The 23,426-nt window shown below is 37.2% G+C and overlaps 1 protein-coding gene across 1 annotated transcript; it reads right to left on the minus strand.

Moving 5' to 3' along the window:
• Positions 1–439: 439 nt before the first annotated feature.
• On the minus strand, positions 440–22,655 carry LOC139981952 (uncharacterized). The gene is made up of 15 exons (XM_071994386.1): positions 22,365–22,655; positions 18,392–21,393; positions 16,539–16,622; positions 15,738–15,942; positions 13,893–14,002; positions 12,706–12,837; positions 11,118–11,352; positions 10,486–10,620; positions 9,424–9,537; positions 8,885–8,958; positions 8,066–8,176; positions 7,458–7,573; positions 5,595–5,733; positions 4,836–4,956; positions 440–3,509 (listed from the first exon to the last, which is right to left on the minus strand). Exons 1-15 carry the CDS (start codon positions 22,468–22,470, stop codon positions 3,412–3,414), a joined length of 4,782 nt encoding a protein of 1,593 aa, XP_071850487.1. The 5' UTR covers positions 22,471–22,655; the 3' UTR covers positions 440–3,411.
• Between the last annotated feature and the right edge of the window lie 771 nt (positions 22,656–23,426).

Genomic DNA, 23,426 nt, shown 5'->3' on the forward strand with positions numbered 1-23,426 from the left:
TGGATGTGATAAAACCCAGGGAACTACTCTGCATAATTAGTGTTGATTATCCATTAAACAGTCTGTAACTGCGGGGTAGTAGTGGAGTGTGTAACTGCGGGGTAGCAACAAGGTCTGTAACTGTAGGGTAGTAGAGGGGTGTTGATAACGGATCCAGGATATCCCGGGAGCCCTTTGGAAGGGGATGCCCGGGAGGGACAAATACCGGTAGATACCGCAAGTACTACCATAAGAGCAATGCAGAAGGAATCATCGGACAACAGTAATTCATGCGCTCGAATTGTGCAAATTGTTTTTGAGCAAATTTATACTTGTAGTGGACCTTAAGGATGAGTGTGTTCGAGACATACACAATCGGTACGGTTACGGTACGGTACGTTCTTTCGTACAGCCCTGCAGGCTAAATAACACACATTTAGAAGAAGGACAGAACCATAGATAATATTTTAACCAGTGTAATACTTGTACCACTGACATATATAGCAAGATATCCATGACACACTTCAAAATATTCCAGTTTATCATATAAACAAATCATTTCTGGTCGATGCTTCTGACCTGATTTAAGTCTGTACTACATGACAAAGTTATGCAAAAACATCTATGAAGATGTAAAATGAAAGGAAAAAAGAAGAAAACTTGTTAATATGAACGAAAGTTAAATCTTATTCCAAACGCATTATATACTGTCAAATTATTATTCACTGTATGTCATTACCGGCTTAATTAAGACTGACTAAAACAATCCTCCTTACAGTCAAGGAAGAATGAAACCAAAGAAGGGAGAAACTTCATCGAGACAAAATCCTCCATGGCAAATGGAGGAGATATATTGTCAAACAATTTCACGACGTCTGCCTCCCCTAAAAAGAAACTATTGTGTATCAAATCTTACGTCACTTTTGGAAGCAATCTTTCTCATCTGTCCAATAAATATGTAGGTTGTTGCATATATTTTCTGAAGAAAATAATGTCTTAATATATTCTTCTGCCATGGACATTCTGTTCTTTCTGCTTTTGAGAGATAATGGGAGGGGGAGTGGGATGAGGGTAGGTCATGAGGGTAGCGGATGGGATAAGGGGGTGAGGGTAGGGGAGGGATGTATTATTTCATGCTAAGATGAAACACTGTAACTATCACATAACAGTATGGTAAATAAGAAACGTTCTTAATGTGGGATACAGTGTTGCATAACCAAACAACTAATATGTTGTGACAATTTCCTTCATGAATATTCAAACAAAATGTAAATGAGTCTCTTTACAAATTTTCCTCCTTGAAACTTCTTTTCACCCTGCTTAATTGCTGTGGCAACAAACATCAATGAATAACATACTTTTTAACCAAGTAACAATAAGAAAAAAAAATTAGTTTCTTTGTTGCTTTTTCAAGCTATCTTATAATTAACATTTCTTCAAAAAGTTGTAACCAGAATTGAAACAAAATTATCACAAATTGTCAAGTAATATCTGCTAGTTCTAAGAGCTGTCTCACTGTTAAGTGAACATCGCACAATAATCTCTGTAATCCTTTGAAGAAAGAAAAAAAAGTCTCCTTATTGACTTGGTTAGCCCAATACAGTTACACACACATTAAAATTGCAGAGTTGCATAGTAATGAATACCATCTCTTGAGCTGTCATAAAAACACAACAATTTCAATAATTCAGGTGTTTGCAAATGGATAATATAAAAAAGTAATCATAGCTTAATGTGTTTGGCTGTGTTTGTGACATGTCTCTCACTGTTTGCTACAAAACTACCACAACAGACCGTAAATCCAGCAAGAAAATTTCATACTCTTCAAAAACAAAATCATTGCTGCTTAATTCATTCTTGAAACTCTTTTATAGGTCAGGTTTGGCCAACTTTGCACATATGGAATCGAGCAGATGGTATTAATAATTTCTCATAATTGCAGCCTTTTGGGGTATTTTTTTTGGGGGGGGGGGGGGGAGGAGGGCGAGAAAAGGACTATATTGTAGGCTTTGCGAGTAATACTGCTCATTGGCTATAGTATTGTTATTGGGGGAGGGAGAGGGGTGGGGAGAGGAGAGGAGAGGGAGAGGAGGAGGAGGAGAATATGAATGAATTATTTTAAATATAACAAAAGACTAACAGCTTTCAATTTCTTATAATTAAATCTCCCTTAGGTCAACAGAACTGTCAGATGTGTCAATTTCACCATTAATTATTTTTTAATTAATTTTGGTTTTAAGTTTTATTATCAAACTAGGATCTTATCCTCGAGACAATTATTGATCTTACAATCTGGGGACATCACCGAGCCGTTCCTTAAAATAATAACAATGTCGACAATTTCCAACTTAAAGTGAGCCAGCATCACCTGACCATATACAAGGGAGAGACCAAAAAAATTATGGCAATATTGAAGATGGATTTTTGCTGACAGATTCAACCTTTGTTTTCTAGTTTTTTTGAGGAATCAGTTCCTCATATTTTTGTCCTATTCTTCTGTTTCTTAGAATAATCATTTCATATTTTTTAAGATAACAGCCACAATGAAAGCACTGGACGTGAAATAAAGATCACTAATTTATGTCAATTTTTGGAACCAGCTGACAGTCATGATAATTTCATATTTATAAATATTTCATATAAAAAAAACTTGGCATTTGCTTTTACCTTGGTGAATCCAGCCTTGCTGAAATTTGAGATTTTAAACACTATTTATTTCCTGATTTTGTAAATGAGTTTTTTTTCTTGCAAGTGCATGTTTTCAATTATGTAAAATGTTTCATAATAAGCTTGGCAAATTTGTTTCCTCGAGAGTGTGAACTTGACTACATATAAATAGCTGAACTAGATTAACAAAGGTAATAATGTAAATTCTCTTTGTCACTATTCCTACATTAAATATCAACTTAATCCACATATCAGTTCCCCCTCTGGAAGAAGAAACTAGGACATTTTCCAGCACCCAAGATTCTGCCTATTTAAAGATTCCATTATATAAACATTTCCACTGTTTTTAAGTCACTGTACTTTCTTTTTACTCCATATAATCTTGTTCTGAAAAGTTACTTAAATTTTCAAGTTTCCACATTTGTTTGCATGGAATGGTCCTTATTTTCAACTGTAACCCTGTCAAAGCAGTCATCTTCTCTGATATATTTCAATTTTTGCATCTGATGATGTTGCTATGGCAATGCTAGAAGGATTCTGCTCAACTCATAAACATTTGTAAAGATATCATCTTCTCTGATATTTTAACAACTTTGCATCTGATGATGTTGCCATGGAATTTCCTAACATCACCCGTCATGAAATTTGTAAAGATGTCATCTTCTCGGATATTTCAAATTGGCACATGATCTTGGAATTTTTATCAGTTTCCTGCTCTATGGTAAATGTTTTTCTCACTTCACAGTCATATCAGTTTTGAACGGGCTATCTTCTCTGATACCTCAGCTTTGCATCTTGTTTCAGCTTGTAGATCATGAGTTCCAAACAGCTTTTGGCATCCTCCATACTGTCATGACCAGACTCTGTAGGCAGGACAAAATAATATTTAATTTATAACGGAAGAACAGCTGACTGAGACTCAGAATTCAATATACTGCAATGTCAATTTATTCTTATACTTCTCTATTATCAACATCATGTAAAGCATAAACAGAATACCTATACCTAGACACAGAACACATACAAACCACATACCCAGAACACATACCCATACAGAACACATACCCAGAACACATACCCATACAGAACACATACCCATGCAGAACACATACCCATACCGAACACATACAAACCACATACCCAGAACACATACCCATACAGAACACATACCCACAACACCTACCCATACAATACACCTACCCAGAACACCTAGCCATACAGAACACATACCCAGAACACATACCTATACAGAACACATACCCAGAACACACCCAAAACGCATACCCAGAAGTTCAACACCTCGCAGTGAGTCTGCAATTGTAGTCTAGCACAATTACCTCTACCAGTACACAGGCGCGTAGACTTGTTCTCGGACTCGGAGCGTTTTGAAACAAGTGAAATAGACACTTGTGCAAGATTATTTATTCGTACCCATGCGTACAGCCTTGAACTCCTATTGTACATGTAATCATGCTTAGAGCTCTGTGCTTGTACTCATTGACATTTCACTTGTACCAAGAGAATTGCACTTGTACTCATGCTGTTGTCACTACAAGTGTGACACACAGTAACATCTCGCAACATTAACAGTGTGACTTGTATGTTGAACAGTCCTTTTATCAATCATACATAGATATGAAATTTCATCCAAATGATTCACATACCATGTACAGTTATACATGCAGCTGTGCTGCTTCCATGCACAGTATGTAACTTACATAGTGAAATTTGATTGATCAGTGATTGCAGTTGTTGTCTGCAGTAACAATACATACCATTCAGTGACTGGTTTAAAGATTTAAACACCGAATTATACAGCTGAAATGTCACAATATTAAATGAAAGATTCTTTAAACAACATCTCTCAAAATCAACCAGTATCAATTTTAAACAGATGAAATGTCTCATTTTCATACTTGTTTTATACTATTGAAATGCAAATAAAAACAGCAAATTGATTTATGTTTTGAATTCAGGAGTAATTTTAAGAGATTCATACAGATGCACTGTGTTTCCTAAATTACGAAAAATGTGCAGAACTGAATTTTTGAATGCACAGAGGCATGAAAGATCAAAACTAAAACAGAAGAACGCAAATAAAGCAGATACAGCTCAGACTTAAAAACAGAAAGGATACCAAACGAACAGACTGACAGAAGTACCGACAGACAGACATACACACAACTTACCATCATCTTGAATAAGTTTCTGAAGGTATTCCGCTGTAATAGTCCGTAAGGCTCTCTTGTACGGCGGGCCCCTTCTATGTGGGAATACCAGGGCCGTGTCAATCACAGTACTGTGAATTAACTGGTTTACATGAAATAAAAAGCAGAATAGATCATGATGAGATCCTCCTTTCCCTATTGAAATGTTCTTCTTTAATACAGTAAGATGGAACTTGGGGGTTCATATTGAGATTTAGATCCCTCATATTCCCTTCCCTGACTACAGAAGAGAATATTAAGCAAAGCATAATACTCATTGATGAAGGATGTATGTATGGTTGAAGACTATAAACAGAGAGGTATGTTTGGGAACTGCCCCTTCCCCCTCCCCCTTGGTCATTGTACCTTTGATCTGCTATCAGTCTAAAGCATTATCAGTCTAAAGCAAAAGCCTTACACCATCAGTGAAACTCATATAATACTTCATTATTCAAACTAAAGAATTACTTATGGCTCAAAGACTAATACAACATAAGACATAAGACCCAATCTGATCAGCATTTCAAACTAAGCTGGGGTTCCTTGCAGGATGTTGAAATGATGGTGAGATCTGAAACTAAACCCCACACTGACAAAGAGTATATTTCAAACTCACAAATGACAATGAGAAGATGATGATAAGGATTTTGTCACTGACTACACTTGCTTGGTTAAAACATACAAAGTTGAAATGAGGTTTTGCCAAGTATTTTGTTATAAATGACACAGACCGAAACATACCTTTAAAGCTAACAGGTCACTCTCCAGACTATGGCCGATTAAAATCGTCTGTGAACTGAACATACTCAGCAGTACAGCCTGTACGTTCTGTAATGTCGTCTTAACCGTTTCCAAATCTTCTTCGGTTATGCCACTGAATCTGTAGTTTCAATGGAAGGATATCAAAAAAATACTGAATCAAAGGACATGATCAAATAAACTCTTTAACGTATGACGAGAGAGTTTATTGAGATTTTAGAGACATTCAGTGTTAGCTGGAATCATATACAGTGATCGGGAAGAAAAAAACCCATGTAGCCAGATACTTGAAAAATTCTCTGCATATCTGCATAATACCATCTTCACATTATAAAGAATTATCATCCGTGTTCAAGGAGACACAAAACCCTTGACATCATCAACATTGGTCTATATAATAGAGATAACTGTCATGAACAACAAAAAAAAGCTTAGATATAGTCTTACTCCATTTAGGAGATATCACAAATTTCATGTTTTTCTTCACACACGAGGGTGAAGACTTGATCAAGTCTATATATGACATCATTGAGCCATGTGTGCTTCAATGTTTTCCTTAATTATTACTTTAAGGGTGAAGACTTGATCAAGTCTAAATATGACATCATCGAGCCATGTGTGCTTCAATGTTTTCCTTAATTATTACTTTGAGGGTGAAGACTTAATCAATTCTAAATATGACATCATCGAGCCATGTATGCTTCAATGTTTTCCTTATTTATTACTTTAAGGGGAAAGACTTGATCCAAGTCTAAATATGACATCATCGAGCCATGTGTGCTGCAATGTTTCCCTTATATATTACTTTAATGGTGAGGACTTGATCAAGTCTAAATATGACATCATCAAGCCATGTATGCTTTAATGTTTTCCTTACTTATAACTTTAAGGGTGAGGACTTGATCAAGTCTAAATATGACATCATCAAGCCATGTGTGCATCAATGTTTTCCTTATTTATTACCATGTTCACAGTCTGGCAATGGAGATTATTGTTTTCGCTTATACTGAATTTATAAACTTGTACTGAACTTCTGAACTTGACATTGATGATGACATTGGGTTCAGTGTCAACACTGTCAAGATCCTTCCTTTTGAAAATATCAAAAGATAATCAAAGAGAAAGTGAAAGGTCTCAGATCGTAGGCGGCACAGCGACATCACAGCTTCACTGAATGAGAGCTCCCGGACATGACTTTTAAGCTAGGATATCTCCCAAAACAAAACAAAATTTTTCTTAGCTGTTTTTTTGGGGGGGGAGGGTGGGTTGTTCTACACAAAGACCACTGTCATATAAACCAAGTATTTTAGGTTGGGTTTGGTGTCACTTTTAAGGTATAAATACTGTCTTCTACACACACTTATTCTTGCAAATCTTCTATCTGCTACCAAAATACCATCGTCTCTTTGGAACTAGTGATACAAACTGCACCAAAATTTTGTTCCCAAGTATATTTGCTAAATTTGCTGTTTACCAGGTACCTACATGTTATGCACAGAATTCAGAGCCCAACTGTAATATGTGTGTAAAGGTTAGAAAAGACATTGAAACCCCTTAGTTTCTTTTTTGCTTTAACAAAGTAGGTTAGATTAAGTGTACAGTACTTCAAAGTTTACTATGGCTTCTTTCTAGAATGAATAGAAATCTTTATGCTAGTGTTCTAACAAAAGCAGCAGCAATCTCACTTTTCTGGTATCCTCATACTGTCATGAACCTGAACATTTGATGGGTTTACTAAGTACACAATGAACTTACTTTGTATTGTAGCCTACAACCTCATTCTGATGTTACTGGTTACTATGGATACTGCATAGGCTCTAGCATATACAATTCACATGAACTTACTTTGTATTGTAGTCTACAACCTCATTCTGTGGTTTCACCAGACTGTCGTAGACTCTCTCTAATTTGTCGTTGATAACCGTAACTCTGGTCAGCTCTAACCCCAGGGATGTGTAGCACTAAAAAACATTAGCAAAAGAAATAGGAATTACTCCAGTTGAGTTAATAACGATTTTCTCATTTAACTCATAAAATCCTACTAAAGTATTTGATCTCTAAATTATTCTGGATCATCATGACGACTACCTCCAACCCTAGTTAGAAAAATGAGAATGCCAGCCAAACCAAGAATGCAATTTTGATCAAACTGAGACACCCTTCTAGTTGCTGCTTACACCGAATAAATAATGAAATTAGCATTTAATTAATTCCACTTATCACTTTCATCGCCCAGAAACTTTTCTTGAAAAGTATATAAATCACATATCAAATAACAAATCATATTTTCAAACTTCATTCTGTGAAAATAAAAGTTAACTTTTCAAGTTAAAGAATGCTCACTGTGATGGTAGTTTGATTTCTCAAATCAAAATCTTGCTTTTTAAATTGATATATTAGTTCTGATAAAATAACCATCAAACATACCACAGTTTATCCTTCATAGAACTCACCATTTCACAATCTAGGGCAAAGACACCAGGGTTGCCATCAGGAGGTGGTGATTTTATTATAGTCTTCATAAAGCCATTAGGATTGACCACTTTCTCATTGGTGACGTGATACTACAGGAAAGAAGGTCAACACAAACAAACAAACAACTGTGACAGTTGTGATATTAACTCTATATATATAGAGAGAGATACACCAGGAAGCCCTGCTGTGTCACTCAGGATTACACCCAGTGATATGAAATAAACCCACAAAATTCATTTCCTCGTAATAAACATTAGAGAGTCACTTTCTGCTTGTCTTTTTCATTTACTTGCAAGCAAGACCCCTTCCCCATCCCCAAGTCCCCAAAATTTGACCAACTTATTTTATGCTGAATAAGGTCCCCGGCTCGAGTCACTCCAAGATTAAAGTATGTCGTCCAGTTACAGAGTTGTTGACAATTGACAATTCATAATCATGGACGTTAAATATGAATGTAAGAGACTGACTTCGGTCAGCTTGCGGCTTTGATAAGCCAATGAGGCTTCTTCGCGAGTTCCTGCTTGCAGGAGGATCTAAACCACATACACACACACATACACAAATACAGATTCTGTGATAAATGAAAACTTTTGAAGCAAAAAAACAAGGGATTTTTTTAGCTAGAATGATATTTGAACCCAACGACCTCAGGAATAGTGTACCAGTCATGAACTATTCACACAGTGATTTGGTTCACTATAAAGTAATCGCTGGCTGATGCATAACAACAAATAATGACAGCTACCCACTCCCTCTCTTCAGGAAAATGTTAAACTTGGTTCAAGCCTTTTACAAACCTTGGTTACTCCACAGCCAGACGCCTGCACATCTCCAGAGCAGCAGGAATACCGGGATTCTAAAGAACCAGCCACTGAAAAGATAACAAAACTATCTTAATTTAGATCTAAGAGTTTAACCTTTTACTCAAGGTTACAAATGTAAGTAAATTTACCAGTTAGCTTACTTAAATACAAAACTTTATAAAAACATAACACAAAGTCTAACATCCACTTTACATATCTATATACATATATATATATACAAATATATATATATATATACATATATCTATATATATGTATATATATATATATATATATATATATATATATATATATATATATATATATATATAGATATATGTATATATATATATATATATATATATATATATATATATATATATATATATATATATATATATATATATATATATATATTTACATGTAAAACAATGACAAAAACATTGTAGTATTTTCCTTCAATCGAATTATCAATATCGAAAGTTTTCTTTTCTGAGACCAGGATAAAAAAGGTGTATTATTAAAAGCATTACCTCTTTTGGTCCAAAGTTTACCCCAGTGGTGGACGCATTGTTCCTTGGTGATGTATTTACCATTTGGCCGTCTGAGGAATGTCTTACCACAACGACAGCAGACCTGTTGGTTTGCTGTTAAAGAAATCATTTTGGAGGATATTTGTGTCAGGATTAACATTTATAACCTTACATAAAATTATTTTATGTTATGAATTCATATTACTTGTTCCCAAGTGTGCACAAGGAACTAATACACAATGAGCTTGCCAAAAAAAATATATATATACTACCAAAGAGAAAAAAAATACTACTCTCTTTCTATGTTTATTCATGAAGAGTGTGTTGGAAGAGAATGAAGTAAAGGTTTCAGAGGCTGAGCTATTTGGAATAAAACATTTTGGCATTTAATGAGGAAGCTTGTTCAGATTAACAGGTGGAAGAACTGTAAGAATTTAAAGGCAATGAACTGACATAGACCGCTTAAACAATTATAGATGCAAATGATTTGAAATGAGTGAATACAAAATCAGTTGATTTACATTAAAACAAAACAAAAACAAAGAGCAGCAATACATGACTTAAACATCAGCAAAATGAGTCCTGCCTTCAGTAGCTCATGTCAGTCATTATTAACCACAGAGACCAAGAATTTAATGAAACTCTTCCGGTATAGAAACACTTTAAATACAGTAGTCTAACAAAACAGCACATTTATATCACCATGTAAGTGTTCTTGAAAATACCGAGGGACTATACGGGGACAGGTCGGGAAGATGGTGGTGAGGGGATAGAGGGAATAGTGGAGGAGCCAAACTTGGAGTAAACAATTGACAGTTATGAGATAAAATATGACTTAAGTCTATTATATGCCTTTCTGTCTTTAAGATATTTCAAATAACTTCCAAATGGTTTCACTGATCAGAAAATAAAATCAACCAATGCACTTTGTTGTAAATACCACTAAATAGGTCACCATGGGTGGGATTTAAGAATGGGTTGGTGGGTGGTGAAGGATGTGTAAATGTAGGATCAAGGAGGGGGAGGGGGGAGCAGTTGTAAGGTTTTTGATAAGATACATACGATCAGATGATTTTTTCTTCTCCTCTGCCTTGATGACCGCTCTTCCCGGTTCCTCGCTTGGTCTGGGGTAGCCATTTTCGACAAGTTGTTCCTCCGTTGCCAAGTAGTGTTTCAACTTTTCATAGAGTGCCAAACCTATCGTAAAGCATACAGTGGATATTATTTAGAGCTGTGATCTATTAGAGCATGTTTAAGAGTAATTTGTCTGTTGACGAGGCATAAGGGAGGGAGTTCCTATGATTGACAGTAAATAACACGCCTTTTGCAAATTGCTCCATGTTTTCCTGATTAAAATAAATTGTTGCAATCCATGACTACAAAACTGAGCAAAACAAAACACATTCTAACATTAGCCACATTCATTTTTTTGTTTTTGTTTATTGAGTACATTGTTCAGCATTAGCATAAATTAACTAAATCTTCACTCCCAACATAAGTGAAAAGAGTTGATAATTATCATTACCAGATACAAACTTCACCGACCCCCCATCAACCCCCCCACCCCCACATACACACAAAAGGATGTGAGAGGTACAGATGACAATCTAACTCCTCTTCTCCTGTAGCTAGGTGAAGAATTTAACTTTCAGTATGAATTCACTTCGTAACAGAAAACATGTATCTCTTCTTACCGTCATATATCTGTTGAGTTTTAGAATTGCGATGTAGAGTGAAGGTAGTGAGTGTGGCGGCTTTACCGCCCAGGACAGCTTGATGCGAGACAGCAAACCTGTTATTAGACGGGGCAGATGGGGGTTGGGTAGTACCCGTCCCCTTCCTCAGCCTCTTAAGGGCATTCACTGATAGATTGAGGTAGATACTTCTAGATGAAGCCCGATCATAGACTTCTCTCTCTTCTGCAAGGGCCTTTAGAAAATGAAACATGATAGGAATATGGTTTGTCATCGATGTGGTTAGTGGTTAGCAAAAAGACAAATTTTCTGCAAAATACATGGTAAGAGGCATATGACATCTTACAGCGTTTGTGCTTTAAACATGAAAGGAAAAACTAGATCGTAAATATGAAAATAGTCGTGAAAATATAACAGCAGTAATCATCAATATCGTATATGATATAAAATGATAAAGTGAAAAAGCACATTGCTGAAAGTAGATGATGAAGTATTTAAGAGGAAAAACAATATTAAAACTTGAAACGAACAAATAACATTTTTTTATGATTAGAATGAGATTCAAACTAGTGACCTTAAAGGCATTGAAGACTCGCCCCAAACCGTGTGCTGCCCTCTGAAATAGTTAACTTTCCGTTGCTTGCAAGTAAAGTTTTCTGCTTGTCGCTACAAAATGCAGACAATAATGAAACGTGATACCTTGTTATCTTTTATCTAGACCTGAGATGTCCATCGCTGCTATGAATACTGTGAGGTGGGTATTGACTTAGCTGCATGTATTGACTGTGCACTAGTGTCTAATTACAGATGGTAGCAAGCTGTGTATTTTCTGGGATCGATGGTGGTGTCTAACACTTCTGTTACACCTCATTCCAAACTAGGTCAGATTACCGGCATGAGACGTATCTTTGTGCGCAAGTCTTCAATGCCTTTAAGGTTTCCAGCCTAGAGTTCATTGGATTGATTCCCATTCCAGCCAAAACATGTTATTTCTCATTTCAAGTCTGCTTATAATATCCCAGTCAATTCTCCTTTGTCCATGCACTTATGAGAAAAATATTTGATCATTTTTTTTTTATGCTTTAAAGTTTAAAAGTCTGCTGGAATGTACTCATGAAAATTGATTTTGTATAACATAGGCCAGTAAAGTAACTGTTCATTACTTTCCTTTCTATACATCGCAATTAACTTTTAAAACAGATTTGTGAAGGCAAAGATATTAATTGTTATCTCATATTTTTTAAAGGAATACTGTGGGGGTGGCTGCAGTTCATTGTTGGACGATATTACCGATTTACTACAACTTAGGTTCAAAACAACATCATAATAGCATTTTGTACTGTGTGGATGCAATTTGGAGAAATTTATTAATGCATCTGGCAACAGCCCAGTCAGTTGTCATGGCAACAGACTAACAGAGCCTATAAAATCTTTGTTTTACTTTATAATGTAAACGAGCATATCTAAAACATATTGAGATGGTGTTTTCGACAGACAGTGAAGAAAATTTTTGCTCTTCTATACAAGTCTCACATTGTCCGCCACTAGACTATCCCTTTAAGGTTTGATGTTAAAGGTCATCCGTTACCTTATCAAAAGCTGCTTTGTCTGTTTTGCACGTCTTTAACAGTTCGTCGATGAATAAGTTCAGGTATCTCTGCCTTACATTCGTTGAGACTTTACTGCCGTATTCGGTAGGAAGGAGAGGTCTCTTAGAAACCTGCAAGTGATAAACAAATCTTATACTTATGATTATGCATTTAAAATCCAGAATGCAAAAATGCATTGTGGTTTCGATGATGTAACAAGCAGATTTCTTCATGAATCTTACATAATGTATAGTGAGGGTGTACAACACACTTGATCTTAGTAATACATTGACAAGCAGTGTGATGTGACAACAATAAATTCACAATGACACAGGCTGTCCTGAAATGACTAATGTACATGTGATACTAAATATGAAATCAAATCTATTTTTGTTGAAATAGTGTGTAAAACAAGGTTTTCACAATTTGACCCCTGTTGACCTCAAGCGACCATTGACCTCTGCCCACAACATTAGGCTAACAACATGGCGATATTAGGATTAGGAAGGTAGGAGTGGTAAAGTGGAGTGAATGTTTGGCATTTGTTGACATCAAATGACCTTTGATCTTCACCAAATTCAATAGGCTTCTTTAAGTCAATCTTATACACCTTCATACCAAGATCTGCCCAAACTTCCAATATTGAGATATCATTTTTATAAGGTTTTCACAATTTGACCTCTGAAGACCCCAAATGACCTTTAACCTTCACCAAAACAATAGGCTTCTTGTGCTCAATGTGGTTATATTCACCAAATATGAGGTCTGCCCAAGCTTCCCTTCTTGAGATATCATGTTTAACAAGGTTTTCACTATTTAAACCCTGGTGACCCCAAATGACCTTTGACCTCTACCAGAAACTTACGATATATTGTACTCTATGTGGTTCATATACATATTAAATATAAGATCTGCCTAAGCTTCCCTTCTAGAGATATTGTGCTTACAAGGATTTTACAATTTTACCCCTGCTGACCCCAAATGACCTTTGACCTCTGCAAGAACACAATAGGCTTCTTGTACTCAATGTGGTACTTCTGCACACCATATATGAAATTGGTCTGACCTTCCCTTCTTCAGATATTGTGTTTACAACCTGGGCGCCACAAACGCACACACACACGCACACATACGCCATCATGAATGCAAAGGTTACGGTTATCATCGAAACCAAAAGAGGGATCACCTTTGATGGTATGTGTGCAATCCTCTTGTAGTCTTTGTTTTCTGTCTTTGCCAACGTCTTCGCTCGTTTCTGCGGAGCTTTAGAACTGCTCGGCGTTCTGCTCTTTTCTCCTACATTTGAAACAAACACGGAAAGCACACAGATTGTCTTATGTTCCCGATACACAAGTACTTTTAACCAACCAGAGCCAGTTAGCTCTGTGATTCCTTGCCATAAAATTTGCTCAAAGTTCAAAATAACTATCAGACTAATGTAGAGCAAGCGATTTACGTGAGAACCAGAAAAGATTTGTAGCAATCCCATGTGGGGCATCATCAATGTCATTCAGTCATAAGGATCTTACACTAGAATTTTAAACCAAACTGTTTCAATATCCAGAAAGAACAGTCCACCTATGTGAAATATAGACACATTTTACCAATTTTGAGCTAGCAAATCCCTGTAATAATTGTTGAGAGTTACATGACATTGTTTGTACACAGTGAAATATTTTTAAGAAAATGGCCAAATTTTCCACCACGTGAAAAAACCTGTTCACCCTTTGAACAAGTTGGTGCCCATTTGAGATAACCTGTTGACCCTTTGAAGTTCAGATGGAGAAACCCTTACACTAGGTTTAAGTGCATATTTAAAACAAGAGTATCAACTCTGAAGCAGATTTTATTACATGTTTGCCAGGTATGTTTCATTGAAGACCTATAGGGCCTCTTCACAGAACTTAACTGAACTGAATTTGACCAAACTTTCACCAATATATAATCATAGCATTGTAGAATTCACATATTTATTGTAGCTTTAGTTTTGAAGTTATCATGTTTAATAGGTTTTCAGACTTTGATGCCTGTTGACCTCATGTGACCTTTGACCTCCACATACCCAGTATGAAGTAAATTCACCATTAACTTTTTGAGTTACCGTTACAAGTGTCACATACATACACACAAACACACACACCCCATTACCATCGCATAGATTCCATTTGCGTCCGGCAAGAAATGAAAAACATAAGTGCTGCGGATTGTTTGCATTGCTAAAATAATCAGAGTTATAAAAATATTGAACTTCCTGCATGTAAAATTCATAGCGAAAATATTATCTCTACGATGATGACTTACTTCGTTTCAGATCTTCTCAATAAATATGTCAAACTGACAAGTAGTATTTTCATTATGGAATACCACACGTAGTTACCGACCTGACACTATTTACCTGTTGAGGTATACATACTACAATATTGGATTATTAACCATTGCATTTGTCAGTACAACATGACTAGTTCCAAGAAAGCGACAAACCCTATGTACAGGTGATGCGAACTGTACAATCTTAATACATTCTTGGATGAAAATTGAGGAAAAGAAAAGAAGATTAATTAAAATTGCCCTTGGAAAAAAAATCACATAGCAAAGAAATAATATTCCTTTAGTGTTGTTTTCGATGATAGTCTCCCTCAAAGCCCATAAATTTATAGACGTATTACAAATTGTACATCACACTGAGACCTCTCAACAAGGTTCTCCCTTTAGGTACTGAAGGGCAGTCATATAAACATCTTCTCGATGAGGAACTTCTCTCCCAACTTTATACTCCTTTCAAAACAAGTGAGCAAGACAACAACAAAAATCGGTAAAATCAATGAGGAACCGTCCGGGGTATTCTTATTGTTATTTTTCTTTTGAGAAACAGACCACTTTACATTTCATTACAAACCCATTATATCCCATCTTAACTAGAAAATCCTGTCTAGATGTAAAACCAATTTGAAATACATGCACCAGTTCTACAAACACAGACAAACATATAAAGAGGGCTCCAAGAATTTATTTTTAAAATTCAAATTATTACCATTCAGAGATGCTGACGAATGAAAGTGAGATATTCTTTTTTGGGAACCCGTCTTTACGAAGCTCTCTTTCCCTTCCTGTTGTCTTTTCTGTTCTCGTTCTGATCTTTCCAAGGCAGCTTTCTGAGCATCCATGGACCTCTTGTGACAAATCTGAGCAGGAGAAGGAAGGGCCTTTTCCCTCTTGGTTATTTTCCGAACCTTTCTCTGTGGGAATTAACACACATGACAATAATGATAATAGCGAAGTACAACGTTATCCATCAGACTGACATCACTGCACACACCACTATGTGAAGTAGCGATAATTGTGACTCGTGACCTAGCATCACATTGAGAAATCCTCGGGATAATTCTTTAAAACTTTAATATTGTGTTTCCATGTTAATTTGCAATTTCTTTAAACCAGACTACGAGATTTGTTCGGAATAAATCATCGCGCTTGATCAGTTTATATACCCACCAAATATATCTATTCTTTCATTCCTTGGATACTTGGATGAGTGAGTAACATATTTAATGAGCCGCAACAAGTGTGTTTCCAGTCACTCCTGCTTGCAACCACCAGCCACTCCCCCCCCCCCACCACCATCCATCCCCACCCTAGGTACAAGGTACAATATATCACATATATTCAAGCACACAAATAACACAGCCATTTTATGTCAACTATTTTCGCATTTTGCTTGATACTTTGGAATAGAAATTTGATCAGTGTTGACATAGCAACAGTGTTGACATAGCAACAGAGAACCTTCACAGTTCATCTCAATATGGAGGTAAATGAAAGCAAAAAACCTTACAGAATCAAACTTTGGCATATGGGCTTGTCTTTTGGCTGCAGGTTCTTGCACAGGTTCCTTCACTTTAGCTGTTCCTTCAATTTTCTAAAAAAAAAAAATGATTGGGATTTTTATTATCAAACTAATAATAATTTAAGACATGAAAATGATGCAACGAAATGGGAAAAGAAATTGAAAGGGTATACATCGGACTACCTACAGTAATAATTGAATTAATTAAATAATTAAATTAAATAATAGAATAGAATTAATTGAAAATCGCTAGACAACACTTTTCACAACACAAATGATTAAGAGAGGGTATGAATTACCTGCAAGTCTGTTAGAAAATATGCTATAGGTAAGTTTTCTATTATATGTAAACTTTCATCAGCTATACAGAAGGTAAAACTCTAATCACTAATAAAGCATCCTGAGTGCTTTTCTTGTTTGGCAATATCTCTCATGGTTATAGAGGTAAACCAAACCTTTGTTGTACTATACCTAGCCATTACCAAGAAACAAACAAACCAAAGTGAAGACTCCTCCCATTACCCAATGGTTACTTGCCTTGGCAATATATGCCAAACAAGCTTTGAAATAGTTTGCTCATTCTGGTATATATATTATATATATATGTCTGGCAGAATGTTACAGTATATCAGAGAGCTGCTAAGTACTTGGACATTAATGCTTCAGAACTTCTTCTAAATGATCTTTAGATGAAGGATTATAAACACAAAATTGTCAACAAGATCATTATCAGTGACCCAATTGCTCCAAAGGAATTAATTTACTCCCTGAGATCATTGCAGTTTTGACAAATTTGTCCGAATTGGCTAACACATGAAGTCTGCCACCAGAATGGACATCCATTTCTACCAGTATGACAATATTGTGACAATTTCTGTCACTGCATCTATAGATGATCAGATAATGGTGGACCTGTTGTTAAGGTCAAGTGGTGAAGATTGATAAACTGACTTCAGCTTTCTGCCTGCTTTTAATGGTCAGAATGATATCACCTTTTAAAGGTACTTTGCAGATGCTCTTTGACCTCTTGGTTAGCTGAAATGAGCAGTGACCACTTACAGATCTATGTTATGTACAGTGATATAGTATGGTGAGAGGGAAATACTACTGAAAGTATGTTTTGAAATACTACTGAAAGTAGATGTTTGCAAGTACAATTAAGTCGAGATTTCATATGCATGTTATTTACTATAGACAGTGTCCTTTCACATACTGGAATTCTGAAACAACGACTGATCATAATGTTATCCTTTATCTGAAGATATCACTAAGTCTGAAGAACTTTCAGTGATTTTTAGGAATCTTTGAATGACCTTCTATGCATTTTTTTCCACTAGCAAGTGATAAAGGTTGCCAACACTGATCAATGTTAGTTGTAGCACACATGGTGAAGATGAATTTCCAAAAGGTTTCATAAATATTTAACAATGTGAACCCTTATAACCTTGGTGTAAAATATGTCTGTCAATGTTTCCTTTTTGAGGTATCATGTTTACAATGTATTCAGGGTTTCAACTCTATTGACTTCATATCACGTTTAAACTCGTTAAAAAAATGTAGACATTTTGCCCATCATAAGAGTAATCTACCATGCACATTATAAACCTTGACCAAACTTTGGTCTTTGAGAGATACATATGGTTTTTCACATTTTGGCCAACTGCTGACCTTAAATAACCCTTGTCCTCCACCAAAGACATTAGGGATCTTGTAGTTAAAGGGAAGCCATATATATGTCAAATATGAAATCTCGTAAAGTTTCCTATCTTTATATACTGTCCTCACAAGGTTTTCAGGGTTTGACCTCTGATGACCTTCAATGAACTTTGATTAATACTTACTAGTGCCCTCTTTTTCTGCTCCGATTGAGGAATCATGTTCCAATTCTCTTTGAATATCTGTAAACATTCTTCGTAAGCATCTTCGTCCTGTAGATCGTCAGAGTCGCAAAACAACGCTTCGTTGTCAAATTCCTCCACGGGAACGAAAAAGTCTTCGTCGGAAGACGACACGTCTTTGGGTTCTTTCTTTACTTCCAACTGCCGAGACCGTTGACTATCGTTTGTTTTATCCGGTCTCGGCGTCTTTGAAGAAAGCACCTTCTCACTTTTGGACACTCTGGACGGATTCGATGTAGACGGTCTTTGTTTGTCCAAAGGTAAAGGCTTCTTTTTGATTTTCTTTGGAGGGCTTTGTACCTCATCATCTTCGGTGATCAAAATAACTTCGTCGCTACTCGCATCACTATCGTCGTGCACATAATTCCCAACTTCTTCCGTCTCTCGTATTCCCATACAACTTCTAAAAAACTCACCCGGCGGTGGTATCTTGTTCTTCTCAATGTGATTCTTCTGATTCGTACTATTCTTACTAATTGAAGATCGCTTCTCGTGCATTCCAGAACTCTCAACCCCTTTCACATATTTACCGTGCCTTGGTTTAGTTATAGTCCTTTTCTTTTCCATCTTACCGTGTTGATTACTCAGAGATGAGTTTTTGCTGGCGCTCGAATCTGAAGAAATGTCATAGGCTTCTTTGGAGTGTCTTTCAACCCTGTTTTTGGAGACGACTTTGCTTGCACTTGTACCACTCCTTTTAGGAATGATGACATCCGCACTCTCTCTCCTTCTGTCCTGATCAAAGTCAGAATCGGAGGAAATGGCAAAGCTGTCATTAACTTTGACAACCTCCTCCTCGTCATCTGAAGAATCCTCACCGAACAGCTGGCTGAGTTTTGCTTTCGCATTGTCTGCCTTTGGAGAGACCTGATGAAGTCTGTTACTTGGACGACCTTTTTGCATAACCGATGTACTCTTGTGAATTTTAACTTGTTTTTTAGGTTCGACCTTGCTTGAATTTTTAGACAATTTTGGTTTACTATGGAGTTGCTTTTCAGAACTGCTCAAGGTTTGCGATTTCTTCACACTTGTTTTGTCTACATTGCTGCCAGAAGAGCTGTCACTGCTACGCTTCCTTTCTGCGAGAAAAGGTTTTCCCTGCTTTTGAGATTTCTTAATGACTGTGTGATCGACTTTGCATGATACATTGCTGCGACTGTGTAATGAATTTTCAGAAATGACAGCATTTTGAGGCTTTTTCATGACTGTTTTGTCTTTGCTTGTAGAAATGTCGCTAGTTATCTTTCTTTCCGTAGATTGTGATTTCTGTTTGGTTAATTTCTCTATTTTTTTCGAACTCTGCACTTTAACATCTTCTTTAGAGGTAAGCAATGACTCACTGGATGTATTCTCTCTTTTTCTCTTTTGAAAGAAAGAAGAAAGATCGCCAGCAGAAAGCTTTCTCTTCCTTGTACAGTCAACAGAATCAATTGACTCCTTTCCATTAATTTTCTTAAGTTTATCTTCTTTAGACACACTTTTCTTATCATTTGAAAAATTTTCATCCACTTTCAATTTCCTTTTCTTATCTTGAGAAGACAACGAGGTGTCATCACTTTTCATAATGATTTCACTAGAAATTTTATGGTTGTCTTTTACTTTTGTCTTTCCTTTATCTGCAGCGACTTTACTTTTTGCTTTCCCGACTCTGTCAGCTTCATTAGCCCCTTTGCAGGATTCAGAGAAGCCTGAGTCCATACTTTTCAAATGACTTTCATCTTCCCCTCCCCCATCCTCCTCCTGCTCCTCCTCCTTCTCCTCCTCACCTCCTTCAGAATGCACATCATCTCCACTTTCATCATCTGGCAAGTCTCTGGCCTCATTTCCAGTTTCATTTTCTTCACCGCTGGAAAACGTCCCTTCTGGCTCAGAGTTCAGTCCTTCGTCGGTCACTGCAGAGATGTTGAGAGAGTTCACTGGTGTTGGTTCGTACGAGGAAGAGGCGAGCGACGATTGTCGCTCACTCGATTTTCTTCTGACGTGTCTGATGAAAGCCTTGATGTCGTTGCTTGTGGTAGTGGCAGCGGTATAATTGGACAGTGGGTCATACTCCAGGTCATCCTGGAGGGGTACCCTGTCATCGTAGTCTGGACCCGAGGAGGCACTCTCAGCGGATGCGTCGTGGCTGTAGCTGACTCCCTTAATCTTATCGGGCATGAAGGTTGGAGATAGGGGAGTCCGAATGGCAGGAGACGATTCCAGCCTCGGCACGGACTCTCCATCCGTGTCACCGCCTTCTGCTAATGCGATCGATCGTTCTGCAAGTTCCTTCTGCTTAGCTAGTTCTGCCAGCTGTGCTTCGATTCGGTTAATTTCCTGCTTCTGCAGGGCCACAAATTCGTTGTAGCAACCGCTGTCGGCTAACATTACATTTTCCACAGGCGGTTCTTGAAATGTAGGGGGTACTTCTTTTGGAATACTGAATCTGTGTCCTCCAGTCACCGTTGAGTTTACGTCAGCAATGATGTCACCGTCTCTTGATTCTTCCTCCTTTTCATTCGAGCCACCATATCCTGCCGAGTCCTGCCAGATCCTGTCCCCTGCATTTAACTGTTGCTTTTCCGTTTCAAAAGATTTGCTAGATGTTATATCTATTCCACAGTCGACAGCATCTTCATTGGGCAAGTCAGAAGCCTTCTTCCGTTCATTGACTGAACTTGTCTCTGCGGAGGATTCATTCTCCTGGATACCGCCTTTGGCTTCTTTCTTTGTGTTTGACAGCTGCGAGAGTGGGGTTGGAACGTACGAAAACTGAGTTTGTGGTTTACATTTATGCAGAAGGTGTACCTTCCTCCGCTTGTCTTGATGATGATGGCGATGCTTCGCCAAGTTCTTTCCTGGTTTCGGAACGGACGGCAAAGCTTTGTAGGATACATGAATGGCTTTTTTTGGTTCTGGTGCGGGTATAGTTGAAACTTGTCTCAAAGAATCATCTTCAGGGATTTCTGAAAGAATCAAACAAACCGTTCCTGTCAAATTCAATTTACACATAATTAAAATTGCTATGGACAATTGCTGTTGCATCCTTCAGTTTCTCAATTCCATCTGCCTACCCTGTCTCCCCCCACCCCCTTTTTCATCCCACCACCACCCAACTGTGCCATCCTTGGATTAGAAGTACCCATGGAAATATCCTTGGATTCATATACTGTTCCTGGCATACCCTATTCTAAAAAAGTCTGTAATTTCATTTTAACAAGCAAGTCTGACCTGAACTGTTCATGTAAGTCTCCTTCTATACATGTGAGGGAACCATACCTTGTCTGCCACTCAGATGAATGTACCAGAATCCCAGAGTGTCCCAGAGACATTTCCCACAAGCTTTTGGTTTGGTTGACATGAGTCATATTAAATAGTTTAATTGATTTACGAGTCTTTTTTTGTATCATTGTGAATAAAGGTTCTATTTCTCTCGTACTTTGAATGTTTTCCTTTGTATTTATTTAAATGTTTTTGCTTAGAATATTCATTGTTGTGCCAGTTTGAGCCTTTCTTGTGTCCACTATCTTAAAATGCCTCATCCCCATTGGGAGGTGCCATTTGTAACTTTTCAGAACCATTAAAACTGTCCTAGTTGGTGTTCTGAATAGCAATTGTCACGGGAATGTTGGAGGTCAGGCGTCATGTTTTTATACCGGCAGCACAACCATATGCCACTTATGTAACACACTTATGTAACACACATTTCATGAATCCCGTATGCCTAACCTTAGGCTTCCACTTGGCTTAAGTAGGCTAGGCCTAATCAATTCAAATTAATAGCTAAGCGCAATGTGAGCTCTTTTGTCATCTTTTAGAAAGATAGCCTAACTTACAGTATGTCATGTTAGTGATTTAGCTTAATTTTGAGGCCTAGGCTCATATTAATTATAGATTTGAACTATAAGTATAGTTAGGCTAGCTTTCGTGACAATACCTTTACGAACGTGGCGAAAGTGACAATACGGTCTTTTACAGCAGCCTTGTCCTTTCCCGTAGTACGGACAATCGAGACCTTTAAAATATTTTGAGGAATTAAACATGTTTTCGATCGATTATGTCCTAATATGAAAGCAAGCACAGGTAGTCCATCTCAGCCTAGCCTAGGTCTCTGCAACCCATAACAGCTGAATATCGCAGTACTACTACTACAAGACATACACAACACATGTATTACCCAGGCAGTTGCAAAATATTACTCAATGCGTACTAGCCTGTACACAATCACAGAATACAATTTCTGAGGTACACAACCATATATTGAAAACGACTTTCGTCAAGTCGATACAACGCACCAAGTTACGCAATACTCATGAGCGAGGTAATCTCTCTCGCATGAGAATCAAATTATGTGAGCTTTTACTGAAATATAGGTCAAACGAAACCCATCGTTGACTGGGACGGAAACCTGCTAACATACGGGGGGCTACGTTGGTTAGTACATTTCTTACTAATACTGAGCCAGTTTATGGTACTTTCGGAATAAAAGGCTAAGTTGTGAGTAAAATCGTGCCAAAACGTTTACCTGAACAACAAGCACTTCTCATCAGAGTAATTATTTTGTTGCCAAATTTGACTTCTAGCTGTTAAATGACAAATTTTGATGTATCGAGAACCAGTGGCGGCGCCAGGAATTTTTAGTTGGGGAGGCTAAGGGGGGGGCTGAGCCATTTTTTTGGGTGGCTTACAAGATTGAGTGATCGCCGTCCTGGGGGAGGGGTATAAGGGGAGGGGGTGCCCCCTCCCCTTTTGAAATTTTTCCCAATCCTGGAAAGGCCTACATGCAAAATGGTGGCATTTAGCGAGGCTTTTGTCACCTGAAAATTTCTCCAAAAATATGCATTTTTTTGTGAGTAACTTTAGTCAAATTAGAATGATCCAATTCCTTTGCTCAATTATTATATCGCGCTCTCTGACACAACTCCTGTTTAGTCTGTATACACGCTGTTTGTGAAACGCACACGACATTGCCGTATGAGAACAAAATTCATCAAAATTT

The sequence above is a fragment of the Apostichopus japonicus genome, chromosome 2, assembly GCF_037975245.1.
Source record: "Apostichopus japonicus isolate 1M-3 chromosome 2, ASM3797524v1, whole genome shotgun sequence".
NCBI classification, from domain to species: Eukaryota; Metazoa; Echinodermata; class Holothuroidea; order Aspidochirotida; family Stichopodidae; genus Apostichopus; species Apostichopus japonicus.